At 37.4% G+C, this 22,794-nt stretch overlaps 1 protein-coding gene across 1 annotated transcript in view; it reads left to right on the top strand.

Annotated features, from left to right (window-relative positions):
• LOC140505245 (NXPE family member 4-like) overlaps positions 1-22,794 on the top strand; it is a 77,432-nt gene that overhangs the window by 10,750 nt on the left and 43,888 nt on the right. Inside the window, exon 2 of the mRNA XM_072611049.1 lies at positions 5,780-5,900. Coding sequence (XP_072467150.1) covers positions 5,817-5,900 — 84 coding nt within the window. The 5' untranslated portion in view covers positions 5,780-5,816. The remainder of the gene's footprint in view (positions 1-5,779; positions 5,901-22,794) is intronic.

The following is a 22,794-nucleotide window of genomic DNA, read 5'->3' as shown; positions in this document are numbered from 1 at the left end:
GCGTGTAGTGCCAACGTGATATTCACTGTGCCTATGGAAGCTTTGAATATACCCTCACAGTTCTGAATCACAAAATACAACAAACAGAACTAAAACATTTATTCAGACACCAGAAAACCAAATCCATCATAGCAAAAAAGAAATCCATCCTAGTAACTAAGAAGTCTATATACATTATCAGGTCTTTCCACCCACTGCTTCCTCTGGCCTTCCCAGCTCTGACTACTCTGACCAACTTCCTCTCAGCTCTGCTCCAGCTATGCCTCTTCCTGTTCTACCTGTTCAGCAAACTCCTCCCACCACAGGCTTCATGTGACTCAAACTCATGTGACTTAGGCCTCCATGTGATTCAAACAGGTCACATGGGCCTATTAAAGGGTGGGAAAGATTTTCAAATTAAGCAGAAAATATATTAACAAAACAGAGCCTTATTCCAGGAACCTCTGTAGTCTGCTGTCATGTCTGTGGACAAAACAGCAGGAGTTGTGGCTAAGAAATGGAGGGAAAGCCTTCCTTCTCTAGGTGTGGTAGCTTCTTGCCTGTCCCTTTGGGCTGGATGAATAAAGGTGGGAGGGGATACTGTGGAGTACACCACAACAACTCTAGACCATAGACCAATGTTAAAATGTAACTGAAAGAGAAAATAATTATTGATAAGAAAAAAATCATTTTATTCAATAAATATTGTTGAACTATAAAATTTTTAATATTGGGGAATGATCTTTGTGGGAGGAAGGGAGAGGAGGAGTGAGTGAGGGAAGGAGAGAGAGACAGAGACAGAGAGAGAGGCAGAGACAGAGAGACAGGGACAGAGGATTAGAGATAATGACAGAGAGACAGAGGGAGAGAGAGAGAGAGAGAGAGAGAGAGAGAGAGAGAGAGAGAGAGAGAGAGAGTAAATACATATAGAAAAGGTGGTTGGAATTCACAGGTTCCTTAAAAAGACCAGTTTTAGACTAACTAATTCCAATATTAAATAAATTACTTGGAATAGTAGGGAAAGAAGAATCCTACTAAACTTTTTTTTTTTAATGAAACAAATATGATACTGATTGTTAAACCAGGAAAAGTAAAAACAGAGAAAGAAAATTATAGGCCAATTTCATTAATGAATATGGATGCAAAAATCCTAAATAAAAACTAGCTAAAAGATTATAACAATATATTACAAAGATTATGCACTATGATCAAGTGGGATTTATACCAGAAATGCAGGGATGGTTTAAGATAAGGAAAACTATTAACATAGCTAATTATGTCAATAATCAGAGAAAAAAGTCATATGATAATATTGATAGATGCAGGAAAAAGCATTTGATAAAGTACAATACTTATTTCTATTAAAAACACTTGAAAGTATAGTTATAAATGAACTTTTCCCTAAGTTGATAAGAAACATTTACCTAAAACCATTAACAAGCATTATTTGTAATGGGGTTAACCTAGAAGCCTTTCAGTAAAATCAGGTGTGAAACAAGGATGCCCACTGTTATGGATATTATTTAGTATTGTACTGGAAATCCTAGCAATAGCAATAAGAGAAGAAAAAGAAATAGAAGGAATGAGGTAATAAAACTATCTCTTTTGCAGAGGCTATGACAATATACTTTGAAAATCCTAAAGACTATTAAAAAGTTAATTGAAATAATTGTTGTGTTTGTCCTTCATTCTGGAAGAGGGCTATAACATCAGGGAGATGATGACATGACTCATTGTTGACTTTGATTTGAGTAAGGGAGGCCTACTTTCTCCTCCAGAGTCATCTGGGTCCAGTGGCCAGATATTCATCAGGATGACTGGAGATGGCCTAGGAGGCAATGGGAGACCCTGACCCTTTTAAGCTAAGGTCTTTTCAGATTCTCACTCAAAGTGAACAGTACCAGATGTTAAACTGTATTATAAGGAAGTAATTATCAAAACTGTCTGGTACTGGCTAAGAAATAGAAAGTTAGATCAGTGGATAATGCAATCTACAGCAAAGGACATGAACATGCAGTTTTCTGAAGAAGAAATCAAAACAATTTATAGTCTCATAAAAAAATACTCCAAATTATTATTGATTAAAGAAATGCAAATTAAAACAACCTTGAGATATAATTTTATACCTATCAGATTGGTTAAAATGATAGAAAGGGAAAGTGGCAAATGTTGGAGAGGATGTGAAAAATTGGGACTTTAATTCATTATTGGTGGATCTGTGAGTTGAACCAACCATTTTGGAGATTTGGAATTATGCCCAAAGACTTACTAAACTGCCTATATATACACTTTGACCCAGCAATACCACTGTTAGATCTGTTAGATACCAAGATGATTAGGGGAAATAAAAAAATCTTTCATGTTCTGAAATACTTATAGCAGCTCTCTTTGTCGGGACAAAGAACTGGAAATTGTGGCGATGCCTGTTGATTGGGGAATGACTAAGCAAGTTGTGTATGTTCATGATGGACTATTACTCTGCTATAAGAAATGATGAGCTCAATGATTTTAAAAAAACATGGTGAGAACTCTAAATAATGAAGAGGGAAATGAGCAGAGCCAAGAGAACACTGTATATAGTCCATAGCAGTATTGTCTTCAGAGCAACTATGAGAATTAACCTCAAAGATCCTATGAAGGAAGATGCTATTTGAATCCAGAAAGAATATAGCTGTGATGTGGGAAATAATGAGCTGGTTGATTTAACAAAACATGGGGAGACTTTGACTTGCTGTCCAGCTTCAAAGAAACAGAAGATAGGAAGAAATAAGTATAGTATAGGCTTACATATATATGTATATATATATACATATATATATACATATATATATGTATATATATATGTATATGAATGAGTGTATATGTGTATGTTTATAGATATCTATGCATATATATCTACACTTAATTGTAATCTTGAGGGTGGAGGGAAGGAGGGGCAAAAAGAAACTAAAAAGCATACAGAAGAGAACAAAAGAAAACTAAAAATGAAGCAAAGAAAAACTGGGCAGCATTGAAAACAATGTGTAGTATTTATTATATAGTTTTTCTTGAAATGGAAATTTAATGTTTTATATTGAATCCTCTCTTGTGGTCTGCTGTGCACATGGCAATGTTTTTCTTTTCTTTTCTCATTTTGTATTTAAATGTAAAGTCAAAAAAGAAATTACACCCCTCTCCCCTACCAAAATGAAAAAATCCCATGAGATTTGACATTATTGATGTAAATTTTGGTGAACCCTTTTCTATGTCTTCTGATTCTTTGGTGTATATGGAGGGACTAAAACATGAGACAAACAATATGGAACGACTTCAGGTTCTTCCTTCAGAAGAACTAAGTTCAAATCCTGTCTCTGATGTTACTACTTGCCAGGTCTAGAGGCCTGTGGGCTACCCGAGTCTTCTTACCTCTATCGCAGGTCTTCGGCTGGCCAAGCCAGATACTCATATGAGAGAAGAGACCTCTCAGAGTCGAACAAGGGTTAAGCTTTATTCAGGGTTCTGGTAACAAGTGCAGGGGGAATTCTTCCTTAGGAGGGAGAGAGAAAGATCTCCCAAGGAGGCAAAGATCTTACAATAAGAGATTTGAAATAGAAGTGTAAGTGGGGAGAGAGGGGGAGGGGAGAGAAGAAAGGAAAGAGGAAAGGGAAGCCTTCTGTCCACACACGTGGCCCCTCCGCCCAAGAGAACTTTCAGGCTTTCCTGACCCTACTTAAGCTCTCCCGTCGCGTAGTTTACATGTCAATACCGAGCCTGTTAGGTAACAATAGGTGTGCCCAGACCCGGGACAGCCTCGAGAGCGGGGATGCTCCTCCCATCACGTATCTCACGGGAAGAGGCGGAAATACACGAGATAGCTCGGTCTCCTCCTCGATTCCCTGTTGTTATTATGGGGGGCCTCGTGAGAACTCTAAGATTTAGAAGTTCCCACCTTTACCCGCCCGAGACTGTCCACATGGAATTGAGCTTCCAATCCCAGCAACTACTTATGTAATTGTAGGGAAGTCATTTAATTGTGTTCTGCTTTAGTTTCCTTAATTACAAAATGAGGGCTTGAAATGGAAAGTTTCTCTGAGTTCCCTTCGAGTTCTTGATCTATGTAATTTTAACTCTGACTGAAGAATTCACTTCAGATTCAGCAACCTGTGCGCTCCAACCAGTTTCCTGGGCCCCGAGATAAATCATCCCCTCATAAGAACTCACTGGTTGACAAAAATTGCTGGGAAAACTGGATATCCAGTGTAACTGGATAACAGTAGACCAATGCCTGACACCATACACAAGAATAAAGTCCAAATGGGTACATTATCTAGGTATAAAGACTGATAGTGTAAAAAAATTAGTGGAGCAAGGAATAGCTTATTTATCAGATTTATGGAGAATGGAAGAATTTTTGACTAAACAAGAGATAGAAAGTATTATAAAGGGCAAAATGGATAATTTTGATTACATTAAATTGAAAAGTTTTGCACAACTGAACCCAATGCAACCAAGATTAGGAGGGAAGCAGAAAACTGGGAAAGAATTTTTGCAACTAGTGTCTGTAATAAAGACCTCATTTCTAAATTATATAGAGAACTGAGTCAAACATACAAGAATACAAGTCATTCCCCAATTGATAAATGGTCAAAGGATATGAACAGGCAGTTTTCAGAGGAAGAAATTAAAGATATCTATAGTAATATGAAAAAATGTTCTAAATCACTATTGATTAGAGACATGCAAATCAAAACAACTCTGAGGTACCACATCACACCTATCAGATTGGTTAACATGACAAAACAGGAAGATGATAAATGCTGGAGAAGATGTAGGAGAGTTGAAACACTAATTCATTGTTGGTGGAGCTGTGAGCTGATCCAACCATTCTGGAGAGCAATTTGGAACTATGCCCAAAGAGCTACAAAAATGTGCAAAACCTTTGACCCAGCAATACCGCTTCTAGGACTGTTTCCCCAAGAGATCATAAAAATGGGAAGGGATCCCACATGTACAAAAATATTTATAGCAGCACTCTTTGTGGTGGCCAAAAACTGGAAATCAAGGGAATGCCCATCAATTGGGGAATGGCTGAATAAGTTGTAGTATATGAATGTAATGGAATACTATTGTGCTATGAGAAATGATAAACAGGAAGACTTCAGAGAGATCTGGAGAGACTTGTATGAATTGATGCTGAGTGAAAGGAGCAGAACCAGAAGAACTTTGTACACAGCAACAACCTCAGTGTGTGAGGAATTTTTCTGGTAGACTTAGTACTTAGTACTTACTAAGTACTTAGTACTTCATTGCAAAGACTTAATAAATTCACAATGGTCTCTTAAGGCAAATTGCCTTCCACATCCAGAGAAAGAACTATGGAATTTGATCACAGAATGAAGCAGATCATTTTATTTTGTATTATGTTTTGTTTTGTTTTATGATTTCTCCCATTCATTTTAATTCTTCTATGCAACATGACCAAGGTGACAGTGTACTTAATAGGAATGTATGTGTAGAACCTATATAAAATTGTATGCTGTCTCAGGGAGGGAGTAGAGAGGTGGGGGAAAGGAGGAGGAAGGAGGGGAAGAAAATCTAAGCTACATGGAAATGATTGTAGAACACTGAAAGCAAATAAAATAATTAATAAGAAAATCATCCCCTATGTGCAAAACATACGGTCCTGGTCTGTGGTCTTCAAAATGCTTCTCCCCTTATGTCTGATTTCTCTCAGGTAAAGTGCGCTAGAGAAAAACCTTATTAATTTCCATGAAGGATTATCTTCCTACAAATGAATTTGTTTGTACTTTTCCTTTTTCAGATTAATCTCTTGAAGGATACTCACCTCATCTTCAAGTATGAAAACTCGTAACATACTCTTGATATTGATGTTTGTTGTGGTTATCTGGATCATATTTGTAACTTTCAAAGATTTAACAAAGGTATGAATTGTTTTCTATTCCAGTATTAAATCCAGCTTCATTGATACTTTTGTGTTAATTTCTTGTGTATCTTAGATATTAGATACTTCTCAGAGATATTTGATGAAGTTCTTTTTTCTAATTGAGTTTCTTTCTTATTCTATCTGCACTGATTTTATTCATGCAAAAGCTTTTCACCTCCATCTAACTGAAGACAGATTGAATAGATATATTTTTTGCAGGTTAATAACAGTGATTCAGCCCCATTTGGGAACCAGACTATAGGACAGTTCTTAGGGAAAGGTTGTTGCTCCTCTATGATATCTATAACTTTGTAAATTTAGTATCTTTGAGATGAAGCAGATTAATATGATACTGTCTTATCTAGCATCTGCAATTGGATGGTCAACTCTTTATATACTGAATATATACCAGATAATACCAGACACTATAGAATGAAGGAACTTGCCTGTTGAAATTTGTTTGTTTGTTTGTAATTCAGCTTAATGAAGAGAGAGGCTCCTAGATCTCATCCAGGGAAAACTGCCCATCAGTGGATACTTGAAGAGTCCTGAAGTTTGACAGGGACTCTACATGCTACTCCTATAGGGCAGGGCCTTTATATTTGCCAAATAAGGAGAGAGTTTTACACCAATGATCTTTGAAATGGATTGCATCTGTAGAAACTACTGTAGAAACTTGCCTTGTGTAACAGCAAACACCCTGCCAGACATCCAGGATGACCTTCTGGCACAGGTTCTTAGATCTGCTTTTCTAAAAGGAAAGCAACTTTTGAGGGGTCAACAATTCTTCTTTAATCAGGTATACCAAGAGAGAAAATATAAGCAGAGAAATAAAGACCCACAGATAGGGCTTCTGTCTGACCACAAACAATACATACATCACAAATCAAAGGACAGATCCAACTGTCTGACCATTACGCAGGTACATAATTAGCAGAGAGAGAAGCACCAACATCTGGGTTTTCAAAGCTGGGGGTGGGGCTCCTTAACAGCTACCCAAATTCTCATCTGGCACATGAACCTTCTTCCAAAGAGTAAGCACCCAAAGCAAAACCTCACTCACAGTATATATACACTTTTCAGAGCTAGAGGGCATGACCCTCATGACCCAGTGTTTCATTAGCATTTAGCAAAAGGTGCAACCTTTCTGTAAAACAAGCCTCCCCTAATCAAGCTTCCATTAATAGACTTCACCTGAGGTCCATTAACGGGGGGTAGGAGAGAAGATCTTTAACTCTCATTATACCTTATTTTAGGCTACTCCTACATTTTTGACTCTAGCAGCAGTATAATAGATTCTACTCCAGTCTTTTATTTTAACTCTGTGAATCTCTATGTTTCAGATGTGTTTCTTGTAAACAAGATATTATTGGCTTCTGTTTTTTTAATCCATTCTGTACTTCTATACTCTTCCAGCTTTTGGGCTTTGTCTCCTCCATTAAAATACATCACCCTAATTTGTGGTGACAGTTCAGGCCTTTTTCCAAACTTTTGTCTCTGTATGTAGCCTGGGCCCTAACCAGGTAATGGCCATTTGCCCAGTAACCACCAAATTGCTCTGAGGTGCAAGGTCCTCCAATTTTTAAAAACTCAAATTCTCCCATTGGTTTATGTGAATGAGTGGCTGGGGAAAAGATGCTCTATGACCTATGCCTGGGCCAAATCCATTGTCTCTCATGGCCTTTTTATATGGAAAATGAGTTATCAAAATGAGGCTATCAAAAGTCTCACATGCTGTACAAAGTGTAGAGTGAGCTACTCACATCTTAAGAGGGGCAAATGCAATCTGAGTGGCACATAGAATGTTCCAGTCACATTCTTTCTTTGACTTGCCCCTAAGGATCTAGAATTTGCTAAACTGTGCCACCAAGAGTTTGGTGAAGACCAGTACTAGGGTGAAGGCTATGTAAGTAGAGAGAGGAGGACAAATGGAAGAGATGATTAGAAGAGACTTCTGAGAGTCAAGGGGGTGGAATAAGCAGAGAATCACCTGAACTCTCCTGAATTCACCTCTAACAACTATAACATAGTGCCTTAAAATGAATTCTGAAGAGGCAGAACCAACAAAAAGACAGGGTGAAACATTTTTTTGGCCCAGGAGAACTTGGAAGTTTGGCAGAAAAGGTCTGCCTCATTCAGATAAAAGAGGAGCACAGTCAAAGGCAGGTGGTATCCTGGCAAGCCTGAAGCAGGCCCTGCCACAGCAAGCCATTGGGAGCCTCAAGCCCTAGCATAGATCACTGAATGCCCTCTAGCCCTGATTCAGCAGCAAGTGTGAGACCAGGATTCCTTTCCCCCCTCCCTTACTGCCGCTGAGGTCCTAGATCAGCACTAGGTCCCCTGTGGGTCCCAATGCCTATTCCAACCCCACCATCATGGACCCCAGCACAGCATTAGGCCTTCTTCCCACCCTTATTGGCCAAAAGTTAGCAGCCGGGTCCCCCACCTGTAGCCCCAGTGCAGTGCCAGAATGGCTGGGGCTCCCCTCCCTTCCTCTCCACCCAACCAAGTCCTAGCATAGCACCTAGAGCAGCAACAGGCCCCTAGTGGAGTAGCAGCACAGCACTAGGTAAGTGGCCAGGCCTATATAGCACCTGTGTAACACCAGATTAGTAGCCAGGGCCTGCAATGTCTGACACACAAAGCTTGGGACAGTACCCCCTCCACTACAGGAGCAGAGTTCAGCTTTAAAAGTATAGAAATAGACTGGAAAAAATGAGGAAAAACCAGAAAAAAAAAGAGCCTGACCATAGAAAGCTATTATGCTGACAGAGAAGATTGAAATACAAACTTATAAGAAGACAACAATGTTAAAAAAAAACAAAAACAAAAAACCACAACAACCTACACTTAAAGCCCCAAAGAAAAATGAGAACTGGTCTCAGGCCCAAAAATAGAACTCTCAGAAGGAGTTCTACCAAAAAGGACTTTAAAAATCAAATAAGAGAGGTAGAAGAAAAAGTGGGAAAAGAAAGAATGATACAAGAGGATCACGAGAAAAGAGTCAATAGCCTGATAAAGGAAACAGAAAATGGAAAAGGATGTGCAAAAAGTTACAGAAAATAACTCCTTAAAAATTGGACAAGTGGGAGCTATGACTCTGTGACACATCAAGAATCAACAGAACAAACTCAAAAGAATGAAAAAAATTGAAGAAAACATAAAATAGATTTAGAAGATATAATTTAAGAATTATTAGACTACCTGAAAGCCATGATCATAAAAAGGACCTGAACATCATTTCAAGAAATTATCAAAGAAAACTTCCCTGATAAGCCTAGAACCAGAGGGTAAAATTGGTTCAGTTGTTGTCCATTCACAAAGAGGACCAAAATGACATCACCACGATAAAGTGAAGTTTCAGTGTTTCCAACTGTGGCTGATCAGACCAATATGACCTCGGAATGCTCTACCACAGATTAGGCACAGATAGTTCATATGAATATTTGGGGTACACATCCTACATTTCCTTTGTGCTGTCTCAATTCAGCTTTGCTCAAAGAGCACAGCACCTTTTCTGATAGGGGCACACCGTGCTGAGTGGTCCTGTGCCATGTTGTGTAGGCATATCCAAAGTTCTTGAGAGAAACCTTGAGAGTGTCCTTGTATTGCTTCTTCTGACCTCTGTGTGATCACTTGCCCCATGTGAGTTCTCCATAAAAGTCTTTTTGGCAAGCATACATTTTCCATTTGAACAACATGGCCAGCTCATCAGAGTTGCTCTCTCTGAAACATAGTTTGAATGCTTGGCAGTTCAGTTCAAGCAAGGACTTCAGTGTCTGGTACCTTATCCTGCCAGATGATCCTGAGAATCTTCCTAAGATAGTTCAAATGGAAGTGATTCAGTTTTCTGGCATGGCACTGGTAGACTGTCCATGTTTCATAGGCATACAACACAAGAGGTCTGCACAATGGCTCTGTAGACATTCAGTTTGGTAGTTACTCTAATAATCTCTTTTCTCCCAAACTTTTCTTTTTTTTCCCCCTTATTTATTTATTTATTTATTTATTTATTTATTTATTTATTTATTTATTTAACTTTTAACATTCATTTTCATAAAATTTTGGGTTCCAAATTTTCTCCCCTTATGTCCCCTCCCCCCACCCCAAAACACTGAGTGTTCTAATTACCCCTGTCTGCCAATCTCCCCTCTCTTCTATCATCCCTCTCTGCCCTTGTCTCCATCCTATACCCCTTTACCTGTATTTCTTATTTCCTAGTGGCAAGAACAGTACTCGACAGTTGTTCCTAAAACGTTGAGTTCCAACTTCTCTTCCTCCCTCCCTCCCCACCCCTTCCCTTTGGAAGGCAAGCAATTCAATATAGGCCAAATCTGTGTAGTTTTGCAAATGACTTCCATAATAGTAGTGTTGTGTAAGAACTAATTATGTTTCCCTCCATCCTATCCTGTGCCCCATTACTTCTATTCTCTTTTGATCCTGTCCCTCCCCATGAGTGTTGACCTGAAATTGCTCCCTCCTCCCCATGCCCTCCCTTCCATCCTCCCCCCACCCTGCTTATCCCCCACTTTCCTGTAATGTAAGATAGGTTTTCATACCAAAATGAGTGTGCATTTTATTCCTTCCTTTAGTGGAATGTGATGAGAGTAAACTTCATGTTTTTCTCTCACCTCCCCTCTTTATCCCTCCACTAAAAAGTCTTTTGCTTGCCTCTTTTATGAGAGATAATTTGTCCCATTCCATTTCTCCCTTTCTCCTCCCAATATATTTCTCTCTTACTGCTTGATTTCATTTTTTTAAGATATGATCCCATCCTCTTCAATTCACTCTGTGCACTCTGTCTCTATGTGTGTGCATGTGCGTGTGCATGTGTGTGTGTGTAATCCCACCCAGTACCCAAATACTGAATAGTTTCAAGAGTTACAAATATTGTCTTTCCATGTAGGAATGTAAACAGTTCAACTTTTGTAAGTCGCTTATGACTTCTCTTTGCTGTTTACCTTTTCATGCTTCTCTTGATTCTTGTGTTTGAAGGTCAAATTTTCTTTTCAGCTCTGGTCTTTTCATCAAGAATGCTTGAAAGTCCTCTATTTCATTGGAAGACCAATTTTTACCCTAAAGTATTATACTCAGTTTTGCTGGGTAGGTGATTCTTGGTTTTAGTCCTAGTTCCTTTGACTTCTGGAATATGCTATTCCATGCCCTTCAATCCCTTAATGTGGAAGCTGCTAGATCTTGTGTTATCCTGATGGTATTTCCACAGTACTTGAATTGTTTCTTTCTAGCTGCTTGCAATATTTTCTCCTTGACCTGGGAACTCTGGAATTTGGCCACAATGTTCCTAGGACTTTCTCTTTTTGGATCTCTTTCAGGCGGTGATCTGTGGATTCCTTGAATACTTATTTTGCCCTCTGGTTCTAGAGTCTCAGGACAGTTTTCCTTGATAATTTCATGAAAGATGACATCTAGGCTCTTTTTTTGATCATGGCTTTCAGGTAGTCCCATAATTTTTAAATTGTCTCTCCTGGATCTGTTTTCCAGGTCAGTTGTTTTTCCAATGAGATATTTCACATTGTCTTCCATTTTTTCATTCTTTTGGTTTTGTTTTGTGATTTCTTGGTTTCTCATAAAGTCATTAGCCTCCATCTGTTCCATTCTAATTTTGAAAGAACTATTTTCTTCAGTGAGCTTTTGAATCTCCTTTTCCATTTGGCTAATTCTGCTTTTGAAAGCATTCTTCTCCTCATTGGCTTTTTGAATCTCTTTTGCCAATTGAGTTAGCCAATTTTTCAAGGTGTTATTTTCTTCAGCATTTTTTTGGGTCTCCTTTAGCAGGGTGTTTACTTGTTTTTCATGCTTTGCTTGCATGTCACTCATTTCTCTTCCCAGTTTTTCCTTCACTTGTCTAACTTGATTTTCAAAATCCTTTTTGAGCTCTTCCATGGCCTGAGCCCATTGAGTGCGCGGGGATACAGAAGCCTTGACTTCTGTGTCTTTGCCTGATGGTAAGCATTGTTCTTCCTCATCAGAAAGGAAGGGAGGAAATGCCTGTTCACCAAGAAAGTAACCTTCTATAGTCTTATTTTTTTTTCCTCTTTTCTAGGCATTTTCCCAGCCAGTGACTTGACTTCTGAGTGTCCTCTCCACCCCCACCTCGCCTCCAGATCCTCCCAGCCAGCACTTGGGGTCTGAGATTCAAATCCTGCTTCCCAGCCTCAGGGCTTTGGGTGGGGGCAGGGCCGCTATTCAGTGTGAGATAAAGTTCAGGTGCTCAGGTGGGGGCAGGGCCAACTCACGGACTCACTTCCCTCAGGGGGTTTATGCAGAAACCTTCAACAATGGATCCAGGCTCCTGCCTGCTTGGGGAGCCCTGGTCTGCTCCCACCTCCGCTGTTGCCTCCCGAGGGGGCCTGAGTTATGGGGGCACCCCACACCCCTCTCGACCCGCCAAAGAGACCCTCTCACCAACCCTTGTCACCTCTGGGTGGGGGACTCACGTGGCTGCTGAAGATTCTGTCCCTGAAGCCTGCTCAGATCTGCTCCTTTCAGCACCGCGCCGCCGAGGCAGGGCTGGGCTCTGCTCCAGGTCCGGGGCGAGGGACCTTTTGCGAGAGGTTTTCAGGCTCTCTGGAGCAGAAATCTCCTCCTCTCCATTGTTCTGTGGCTTCTGCTGCTCCAGAATTCGCCGGTCGTTCTTTTTTTACAGATATCTTATGGGCAGTGGGTTTGGAGGTAGCGTATGTGCGTCTTTCTACTCTGCCATCTTGGCTCCGCCCCCCAAACTTTTCTTTGGAGCCTCCCAAACACTGAGCTAGCTCTGGCAATGTGTGCATCCATTTCATTGTCAATGTGTACATCCCTGGAAAGTACACTACCAAGGTAAGTGAACTTATCAACCGCATTCAAAACTTCTCCATTTATTGTGACTGATGGTTCCACATATGGATAATGTGGTGGTGGCTGATGGAGTACCTGTGTCTTTTTGGTGTTAATTATTAGGCCAAAATTAGCACAGGCTGAAGAGATTTGATCCATACTTTGTTGCATCTCAGCTTCAGAGGCTGCATTGAGTGCACAATCATCTGCAAACAGGAAGTCATGCACCAACACTTTCTCCACTTTGGTGTTGGCTTGTAGCCTTTTCAAATTGAAGAATTTGCTGTCAGTATGGTAGTTGACCTTGATGCCATGTTCATTCTCAATGAAATCATTTGACAACATGGCTGAAAACATAATACTAAAAAGCATGGGAGCAAGCACACAGCCCTATTTCACTCCACTGGTGATTGGGAAGGCATGGGAGCTTTGTCCATTATCCAGAACTTAAACAAACATGCCATCATGTAAGTGACATACAATATTGATGAACTTCTCCAGGAAACCGAATTTTGACATAATTTTCCATAAGCCCTCACGACTAATAGTTTCAAAGGCCTTGGTCAGATCTACAGACATTGTGTACAGACCTTTGTTCTGCTTCTGGCATTTCTCCTGGAGTTGTCGGGGAGCAAACACCATATCGACTATTCCTCAGCTCTTTCAGAAGCCACACTGTCTCTCATGTATATGACCATCTTCCAGGTGAAGGATCAATCTATTAAGAAGGACTCTAGTAAGAATTTTGCCAGTAATGACTAAGAGAGAGATCCCCCTGTGAGTGTCACAGGACAATCTATTCCCTTTGCCCTTATAGAGATGGACAATGGAGGCATCCTTGAACTCCTGGAGGATAACCTCCTCTTGCCATATAACCTGGAAAATTTCAGTCAGCTTTTGTTTGAGCAGTGGTCCCCCTACCTTGTAAATCTCAGCTAGAATAGAAGCAGCACCACATACCCAATCATATTAGACATATTTCCACATTAGTCATGTTGTGAAAGTAGAATCAGAAAAAGAGGGAAAAATCACAAGAATGAAAAAAAACCAGCAAAAATGTGAAAATAATATGCTTTGATCTGCATTCAGAATCTGTAGTTCTTTCTCTAGATGGGAAAATAATTTTCCATCATGAGTTTTTTGGAACTGTGATCATTGAATTGCTGGGAAGAGCCAAGTCTATCAAAGTTGATCATTGTACAGTGTTGCTGTTAGACTATGTACAATGTTTACCTAGTTGTGTTCACTTCATTCAGTATCAGTTCATGCGAGTCCAGGTTTTTCTGAAATCTGCCTGCTCATAGTTTCTCTTTTTTAAAGTTTTTTCTATTTATTTATTTATTTATTTTTAGTTTTAAACATTCATTTCCACAAGATTTTGAGTTTCAAATTTTCTCCCCATCTCTCCCCTCACTCACCCCCAAACACAATGCATTCTGATTACCTCTTCCCCCAATCTACCCTCTCTTCTATCATACCCCTCCCTTCCTTATCCCCATCTTCTCTCTTTTCTTGTAGGGAAAAATAGATTTCTATACCCCATTACCTTTATTTCTTATTTCCCAGTTACATGCAAAAACAGTTCTCAACATTTGTTCCTAAAGCTTTGAGGTCCAACTTCTCTCCCTTCCTCCCTCCCCATCCATCCCCATTGAGAAGGCAAGGAATTTAATACAGGCTATATATGTGAGGTTTTGCTAAAGACTTCTATAATAGTCATGTTGTGAAAGACTAACTATATTTTCCTCCATCTTATCCTGCCCCCCTATTTATTCTATTCTGTTTTGACCTTATCCCTCCCCCAAAGTATTTGCTTCTAATTACCCCCCTCTTCTCATTTGCCCACCCTTCTATCATCCCCCCTACCCCACTTATCCCCTTCTCCCTTCCTTTCCTGTAGTGTAAGATAGATTTTCACACTAAAATGAGTGTGCATGTTATTCCCTCCTTAAGTCAAATGTGATGGGAGTAAGCTTCACTTTTTCACTCTCACCTCCCCCTTTTCCCTCCACTGAAAAAGCTTTTTCTTGCCTTTTTTATGAGATAATTTGCCCCATTCCATTTCTACCTTTCTCCTCCAATATATTCCTCTCTAACCCCTTAATTGTATTTTTTCAGATATCATCCCTTCCAATTCAGCTCACTGTCTGCCCTCTGTCTGTCTGTCTGTCTATCTATCTATCTATCTACCTATGTATAATCCCTCCAATTACCCAAATACTGAGAAAAGTTTTAAGAGTTACAAATATATAGGAATGTAAACAGTTCAACTTTAGTAAGTCCCTTATGATTTCTCTTTCCTGTTAACCTTTTCATGCTTCTCTTGATTCTTGTGTTTGAAGTCAAATTTTCTATTCAGCTCTGGTCTTTTCATCAATAATGCTTGAAAGTCCTCTATTTCATTGAATTACCATTTTTTCCCTTGAAGTATTATACTCAATTTTACTAGGTAGGTGATTCTTGGTTTTAATCCTGGTTCCTTTTGACTTCTGGAATAGCATATTCCAAGCCCTTTGATCTCATAATGTAGAAGCTCCTAGATCTTGTGTTATCCTGATTGTATTTCCACAATACTCAACTTGTTTCTTTCTGCCTGCTTGCAATATTTTTCCTTGACTTGAGAGCTCTGGAATTTGGCTACAATATTCTTAGGAGTTTTCCTTTTGAATCTCTTTCAGGAGGTGATTGGTGAATTCTTTCAATATTTATTTTATCCTCTGGTTCCAGAATATCAGGGCAGTTTTCCTTGATAATTTCATGAAAGATGATGTTGAGGCTCTTGTTTTGATCATAGCTTTCAGGTAGTCCCATAATTTTTAAATTGTCTCCCCTGGGTATATTTTCCAGGTCAGTTGTTTTTCCAATGAGATATTTCACATTACCTTCCATTTTTTCATTCTTTTGGCTTTGTTTTTATAATTTCTTGGTTTCTCATAAAGTCATTAGCTTCCATCTGCTCCATTCTAATTTTTAAAGAACTATTTTCTTTAGTGAGTATTTGAACCTGTTTTTCCATTTGGCTAATTCTGCTCTTTAAAGCATTCTTCTCCTCCTTGCCTTTTTGGACCTCTTTTGCCATTTGAATGAGTCTGTTTTTAAAGATGTTAGTTTCTTCTGCAATTTTTGGGTCTCCTTTAGCAAGCTGTTGACTTGCTTTTCATGATTTTCTTGGACTGCTGCCATTTCTCTTCCCAATTTTTCCTCCACCTCTCTTACTTGATTTTCAAAATCCTTTTTGAGCTCTTCCATGGCCTGAGACCATTGCATATTTATTTTCGAGGTTTCGAATGTAGAAGCCTTGACTTTTAGGTCTTCATCTGATTGCATGCATTGTTCTTTCTCATCTGAAAGAATGGAAGAAAATACCTGTTCACCAAGAATGTAACCTTCTATTGTCTTCTTATTTTTTCTTTTTTTGGGCATTTTCCCAGTCAGTTACTTGATTTTTGAGTTCTTTGTCAAGAGGATAATATGCTCTGGGGACTTGTAAGTTCTCAGTTTCTCCAGGGTGGCACAATCAAGGGAGAGGAGTGTATTCCTCTCCTGACCTGTACTCTGGTCTAGGAGCAACTACAAGCACTCTTTTCTGCAAGTAGAATTCCCTCTCCAAAGCCTCTGCCAGCTTTACCAGTCAGAGCTCCTCCTCATCCCAGGGCCTCCACTCAGACCTGAGATCCAGATCAGCAGCTCAATTCACCCACGGTTTTTAGGCCAGGGCTCCAACAATGGAAGCTGCCACCACCTGGGGCCAGGGCTAGACTACTGAGTTCCTTTCTCACCCAGATGAAAGAGTTTTCTCACTGACCTTTGAAGCTGTCTTTGGCATTTGTGATTTGAGGAGTCTGGGACCCGCAGCTGCTGCCAGTGGCACCTTGAAGTCTGCTCCAGTCCTGTCCTTGCCATGGCATGGCCAACGCTGGGCTGCTCTCTGCTTAACATCTGGTGCAACAGACTTTTCCTGTAAGCCTTCCAGCCTACCTTGGGCTGGAAATCTCTTTCACTCTGTCATTTTGTGGCTTCTGCTGCTCTGGAATTTCTTTAGAGTCATTTTTTACAGATATTTTATGGGCTGTTGGAGGAGAGCTTTTAGAGGTGTGCCCCTTTACTCCACCATCTTCCTCATACTTTCTTATAGCAAGGTAGTATTCTATTACATTCATATACCACAACTTGTTTAGCTATTCCCCAGCTGATGGGCATATCCTTGATTTCTAACTCTTTGCTGCCACAAAAAGAGCTGCTATAAATATTTTTGTACATGTGGGTCGTTTTCCATTTTTATGATCTTTGGGATATGGACCTAGTAGTGGTATTGCTGAATCAAAGGGTATGCACACTTTTATAGCCCTTTGGGCATAGTTCCAAATTGCCCTCCAGAATGGTTGGATCAATTCACAACTACAGCAATGCATTAGTGTCCCATTCTCCCCACATCTCCAACATTTAGCATTTTCCCTTTCTGTCATGTTAGCCAAGGTGATAGGTGTGAGGTGGTACCTTAGAGTTGTTTTAATTTGTATTTCTCTAATCAATAATGATTTAGAACATTTTTCATATGACTATAGATAACTTTAATTTCTTCATGTGAAAACTACCTCTTCATATCTTTTGGCTAATTATCAATTGAGGAATGACTCTCATTCTTATAAATTTTGTTCATTTCTCTCTCTATAGAAATTTTGTTCATTTCTCTGTATATATTAGAAATAAGACATTTATCAGAAGCATTGGCAACAAAAATTATTTCCCATCTTTCTGCTTTCCTTCCATTCTTGGTTGCTTTGACTTTGTGTAATTTGTTTGTTTTAATTTAATGTAATCAAAACTGTACATTTTGCATTTCATAATGTACTCTATCTCTTGTTTCATCATAAATTCTTCTCTTCTCTGTAAATCTGACAGGTAAACTCTTCCTTGCTTTCTTAGTTTGCTTAAAGTATCTATCTATATAAAATATACATATATAATATCAATATATACTGTGTATATAGTATGTATACTATACAAATATAGTATCAGCATGTAAAAAATGTAACATTTAAATTGTGCACCCATTTTGACTTTATCTTGGTATATGGTATAAGATGTTTGTCTTTGCCTAGGTTTTGCCATACTGTTTTTCATTTTTTCCCAGCAGTTTTTGTCAAATATTGAGATCTTATCCCAGAAACTAGAGTCTTTATCAAACAGGAGATTATTATAGTCATTGGCTATTGCATCTTGTATACCTAACTATTCTATTGATTTACCACTCTGTTTCTTAATCAGTACCAAATAGTTTTGATGATTGTCTCTTTATAATATAGTTTTAAATCTGGTATGGATAAGCCACTTTCCTTTGCATTTTTTTCATTAATTCCCTTGATATTCTTGACCATTCTTGTTCTTAGAAATGAATTTCGTTATTATTTTTTCTAGCTCTATCAAACGCTATTTTGATAGTCTGATTGGTATGACACTGAATAGGTAAATTAATTTAGGTGGAATTGTCATTTTTATTTTATTAACTCAGCCTACCCATGAGAAGTTGATATTTTCCCAGTTATTTAGATCTGAATTTTTTGAGTGAAAAGTGTTTTTCTAATTATATCAATATAATTCCTGGTTTTGTCTTGGCAGGTACATTCCCAAACATTTTATATTGTTACAGTTGTTTTAAATGGAGTTTCTCTTGCTATCTCTTGCTGCCAGGTATTGTTTATAGTATATAGACATGTGAATGATTTATGTGGGTCTATTTTATATCCTGCAACTTTGCTAAAGTTGTTAATTATTTCAAGTAGTTTTTTAGTTGATTCTCTAAGTATACTATCATATCATCTTCAAAGGGTGATAGTTTTATTTCCTCATTGCCTATTCTAATTCCTTCAATTTCTTTTTCTTTTCTTATTGATAAGGCTAATGTTTCTAGTACAATATTAAATAATAGAGCTGATACTGGGCATTCTTGCTTCATCTCTGATCTTATTGGGAAAACTTCTAGTTTACCCCTATTACAAATAATTCTTGCTGTGGTTTTAGATAGAAACTATTTATCATTTTAATGAAAACTACATTTATTCCTATACTCTCGTGTTTTCAATAGGAATGGATGCTATATCTTCTCAAAGGTTTTTTCTGCATCTAATGAGATTATCAGAATAATTTTTTTATTGATATGATCAATTATTTTGATGGTTTTCCTCATAGCGAAACATCACTGCATTCCTGGTATTAATCCAACATAGCTATAGTGTTTATTTATTGTTTATTTATCTGGTGATAAATTACTGTAGTTTCTTTGCTAATGTTTTATTTAAATATTTTACATCAATATTCTTTAGGGAAATTGGTCTATCATTTTCTTTGTCTGTTTTTGTTCTTCCTGGTTTAAGTATCAGCACTATATTTGTGTCATAAAAAGAGTATGGTAGGACTCCTTCTTTACCTGTTTTTCCAAATAGTTCATGGAGTATTGGAAATAATTATTCCTTAAGTGTTTGGTAGAATTCACTTATAAATCCATCTGGCTCTTTAGATTTTTTTTTTCTTAGGGAGCTCATTGATGGCTTGTTCAATTTCTTTTTCTAAACTGAGGCTATTTAAGTATTTTATTTCATTTTATATTAATCTGGACAATTTATATTCTTGTAAATATTCATCCTTTTCACTTAGATTGTCAGATTTTTTGGCATAATACCTCCTAAATATTGTTTTAATTTCCTCTTCATTGGTGGTGAATTTGCCCATTTCATTTTTGATACTGGTAACTTGGTTTTCTTCTTTTTTTAAATCAAATTAACCAAAGGTTTATCTACATTATTTATAAAACCACCCCTTAATTTTATTTATTAGTTCAAAGTTTTCTTGCTTTCAATTCTATTAATCTCTTTTGAATTTCAGAATTTCTAATTTGGTATTTAATTGGGGATTTTTAATTTGTTCCTTTTCTAGCTTTTTTAGTTACATGCCTTGTTCATTGATCTCTTCTTTCTCAATCTTACTCATGTAAGAATTTAGAGATGTAAAATTTCCCCTAATAACCACTTTGGCTGCATCCCATAAGTTTCAGTACATTGTCTCATCATTGTCATTCCCTTTGATTAAATTATTAATTATTTCTATGATGTTGTTTGACACACTCATTCTTTAGCATTAGATTATTTAGTTTCCCATTAATTTTTAGTCTATCTTTTCATGATCTTTTATTACATGTGATTTTTATTCCATCATGATCTAGGAAATATGCATTTAATATTTCTGCCTTTCTGCATTTGATTGTGAGGTTTTTAATGCCCTAAAACATGGTCAATTTTTGTATGTGCCAAGTACCACTGAGAAAAAGGTATATTCCTTTCTATCTATATTCAATTTTCTTCATAAGTTTACCATATCTAACTTTTATAAAATTCTGGTCACCTCCTTAACTTCTTTCCTAATTGTTTCATGATTAGATGTATCTAGTTCTAAGAGGGGTAAGTTGAGATCCCCCACTAGTATAGTTTTACTGTCTGTCCCTTCCTGTAATTCCCTTAACTTCTCTAAGAATTTAGATGCTGTATCACTTGGTGCATATATGTATAGTATTGATATCACTTTGTTTTCTGTGGTACCTTTTAGCAAGATGTAGTTTTCTTAGCTCTTTTAATTAGCTTTTGATAATTTTGCAAAGCTTTTGCTTTGTCTGAGATGAGGATTCTCATTTTACTAATTTTGCAAAGCTTTTACTTTGTCTGAGATGAGGATTCTTAACCTCTGCTTTTTTTTACTTCAACTATAGCACAATATATTCTTCTCTAGCCTTTTATCTTTACCTTGTGTGTATATCTCTTTGCTTCAGATGTGTTTCTTGCAGACAACTTATTATAGGATTATGATTTTTAATCCACTCTGCTAGCCACTTCTGTTTTATGGGAGAGTTCATCCTATTCACATTCACAGTAATGTAACTGTATATTTCCCTCCATCCTATTTCCCCCCTATTTCTACTTTTCTCTTTCCTTTCACTTTGTCTCTCCTCATCAATATTTTGTTTCTGACTATCACCTTCCTTTGTCTGCCTTCCTTTCTATCAGCCCCCTCTCTATTCTATCCCCTTTTCCCTACTATTTCTGCTATCCCTTCTATTCACCCCTCTCCTCTTCCTCCTCCTTCCTCCTCTTTCTGAGTGTGAATGTTATTCTCTCTTTATACCAAATTCTATGAGAGTAAGTTTTAAGCAATGCTCAATCCCTCCCCCTTTCCCCCTCTATATAATAGATCTTTTGTGCTTCTTCATGTGATATAATTTACCCTGTTCTGCCTCCCCCTTTTTCTTCTCCCAGTAGATTTTTTTTCACTCCTAAAGTTTTTTTAATGTCATCACATCAATGTCGACTTGTCCCTACACCCCTGGCAATGTATGTCCTTTTTTACTGCCCTAATAAAGATACTGTTCTCAAGAGTTACAAGTATCATCTTCCATTGTAGGCATGTAAAATAGTTTAAACTTATTGAAAACATGTTTTTTTTTCCCACTTCTCTTTTCTGTTTACCTTTTTGTGCTTCTCTTGAGTCTTGTATTTGAAGATTGAATTTGCTGTTCAGCTCTGGTCTTTTCATGAGGCATGATGGAAAGTCCCCTATTTCATTGAATGTCTATTTTTCCCCCTGAAAGATTATGCTCAGTTTTGCTGGGTTGTTGATTCTTGTTTGTAATCCAAGCTTCTTTGCCTTCTGGAGTATCATATTCCAAATCTTCTGATCCTTTCATATAGGAGCAGCTAAATCTTGTGTGATCCTGACTGTGACTTCACAATATTTGAATTGTTTCTTTATGGATACTAGCAGTATTTTATCCTTGATCCAATAGTTCTGGAATTTGTATAATATGTCTTGTAGTTTTCATTTTGGAATCTCTTTCAGGAGGTGATTGGTGGATTTTTTTCAATGACTATTTTACTCTTTGGTTCTAGGAAAGTTTTCCTTGAAAATTTCTTGAAATATGCTGTCCAGGTTTTTTTTTTTTTGTTTTTGTTTTTTTTGATTATGGCTTTCAGGTAGTCCAATGATTCTTAAATGATCTCTTCTGGATCTATTTTCCAGGTCAGTTGTTTTTTCAATTAGATATTTTACATTTTCTTTTATTTTTTCATTCTTTTGATTTTATTTGGCTGATTTTTGATGTCTCATTAACTTCCACTTGCCCAATTCTAATTTTTAAGGAATTATTTTCTTCATTTAGCTTTTGTATCTCCTTTTTCATTTGGCCAATTCTACTTTTTATTTATTTTTAGTTTTTAGAATTTTTTTGATTTTAAAAAATTTTAAATTTAAATATAAAATATGAAAAGAAAAAAGAGAAAAATTTAAATACTAAGACTAAAATAATGCTAAATAAAAAACTGTTGTTATGTGCACAGCAGAACAAAAAGAAGGATTCAAAATATACAGCAATAAATTTCCATTTCCAGAAAGCCTGCATAATAGATATTATTCATTGTAGTGAGAGCTGTCCATTTTTTCTTTACTTCTTTGTAAGTTTTCTTTTGTTCTCTGCTGTGAACTTTTTATTTTGTTCTTATTTCCCCTCTTCCTCCTTCCCCCCTTGAAGGCTATAATTAGGCATGGGTATATATGCATATATAGATAATTATAGGTATACCTGTGCATATGTGCATACATGTACACACACATACATATATGGACATAGATACAGAATGATAGGCATACTTATATGCATATACCTATATATATACACATATATGTATACTTACATATACTTAGATATTGATAACCATAGTCATATATAAACATGCACATTCACATACATCTATGTAAGACCATAATATACTTATTTATTGTGTTTCTCTGAGATTAGATAACCTCTTCCTTCATTAGTTCAAGGCTTTCCATATTTTTCCAAGTCCATCAAGTCATCATTTCCTACACCACAGCAATTTTCTCACCTTATACTATTTAGTTGTTTTAAATAGTTGACAACCATGTTGATAAATATGGCTGACCTATAGTATAGTTATTTTTCTCTTTTGATTAAATCTGGTTTAGCCTTAACTTTGTCCAATGTCATGATTACC

The sequence above is a fragment of the Notamacropus eugenii genome, chromosome 5 (assembly GCF_028372415.1).
Source record: "Notamacropus eugenii isolate mMacEug1 chromosome 5, mMacEug1.pri_v2, whole genome shotgun sequence".
NCBI lineage: Eukaryota > Metazoa > Chordata > Mammalia > Diprotodontia > Macropodidae > Notamacropus > Notamacropus eugenii.
Note: the sequence above shows the minus strand (reverse complement) of the source record. Positions and strands in the feature narration are given on the sequence as shown.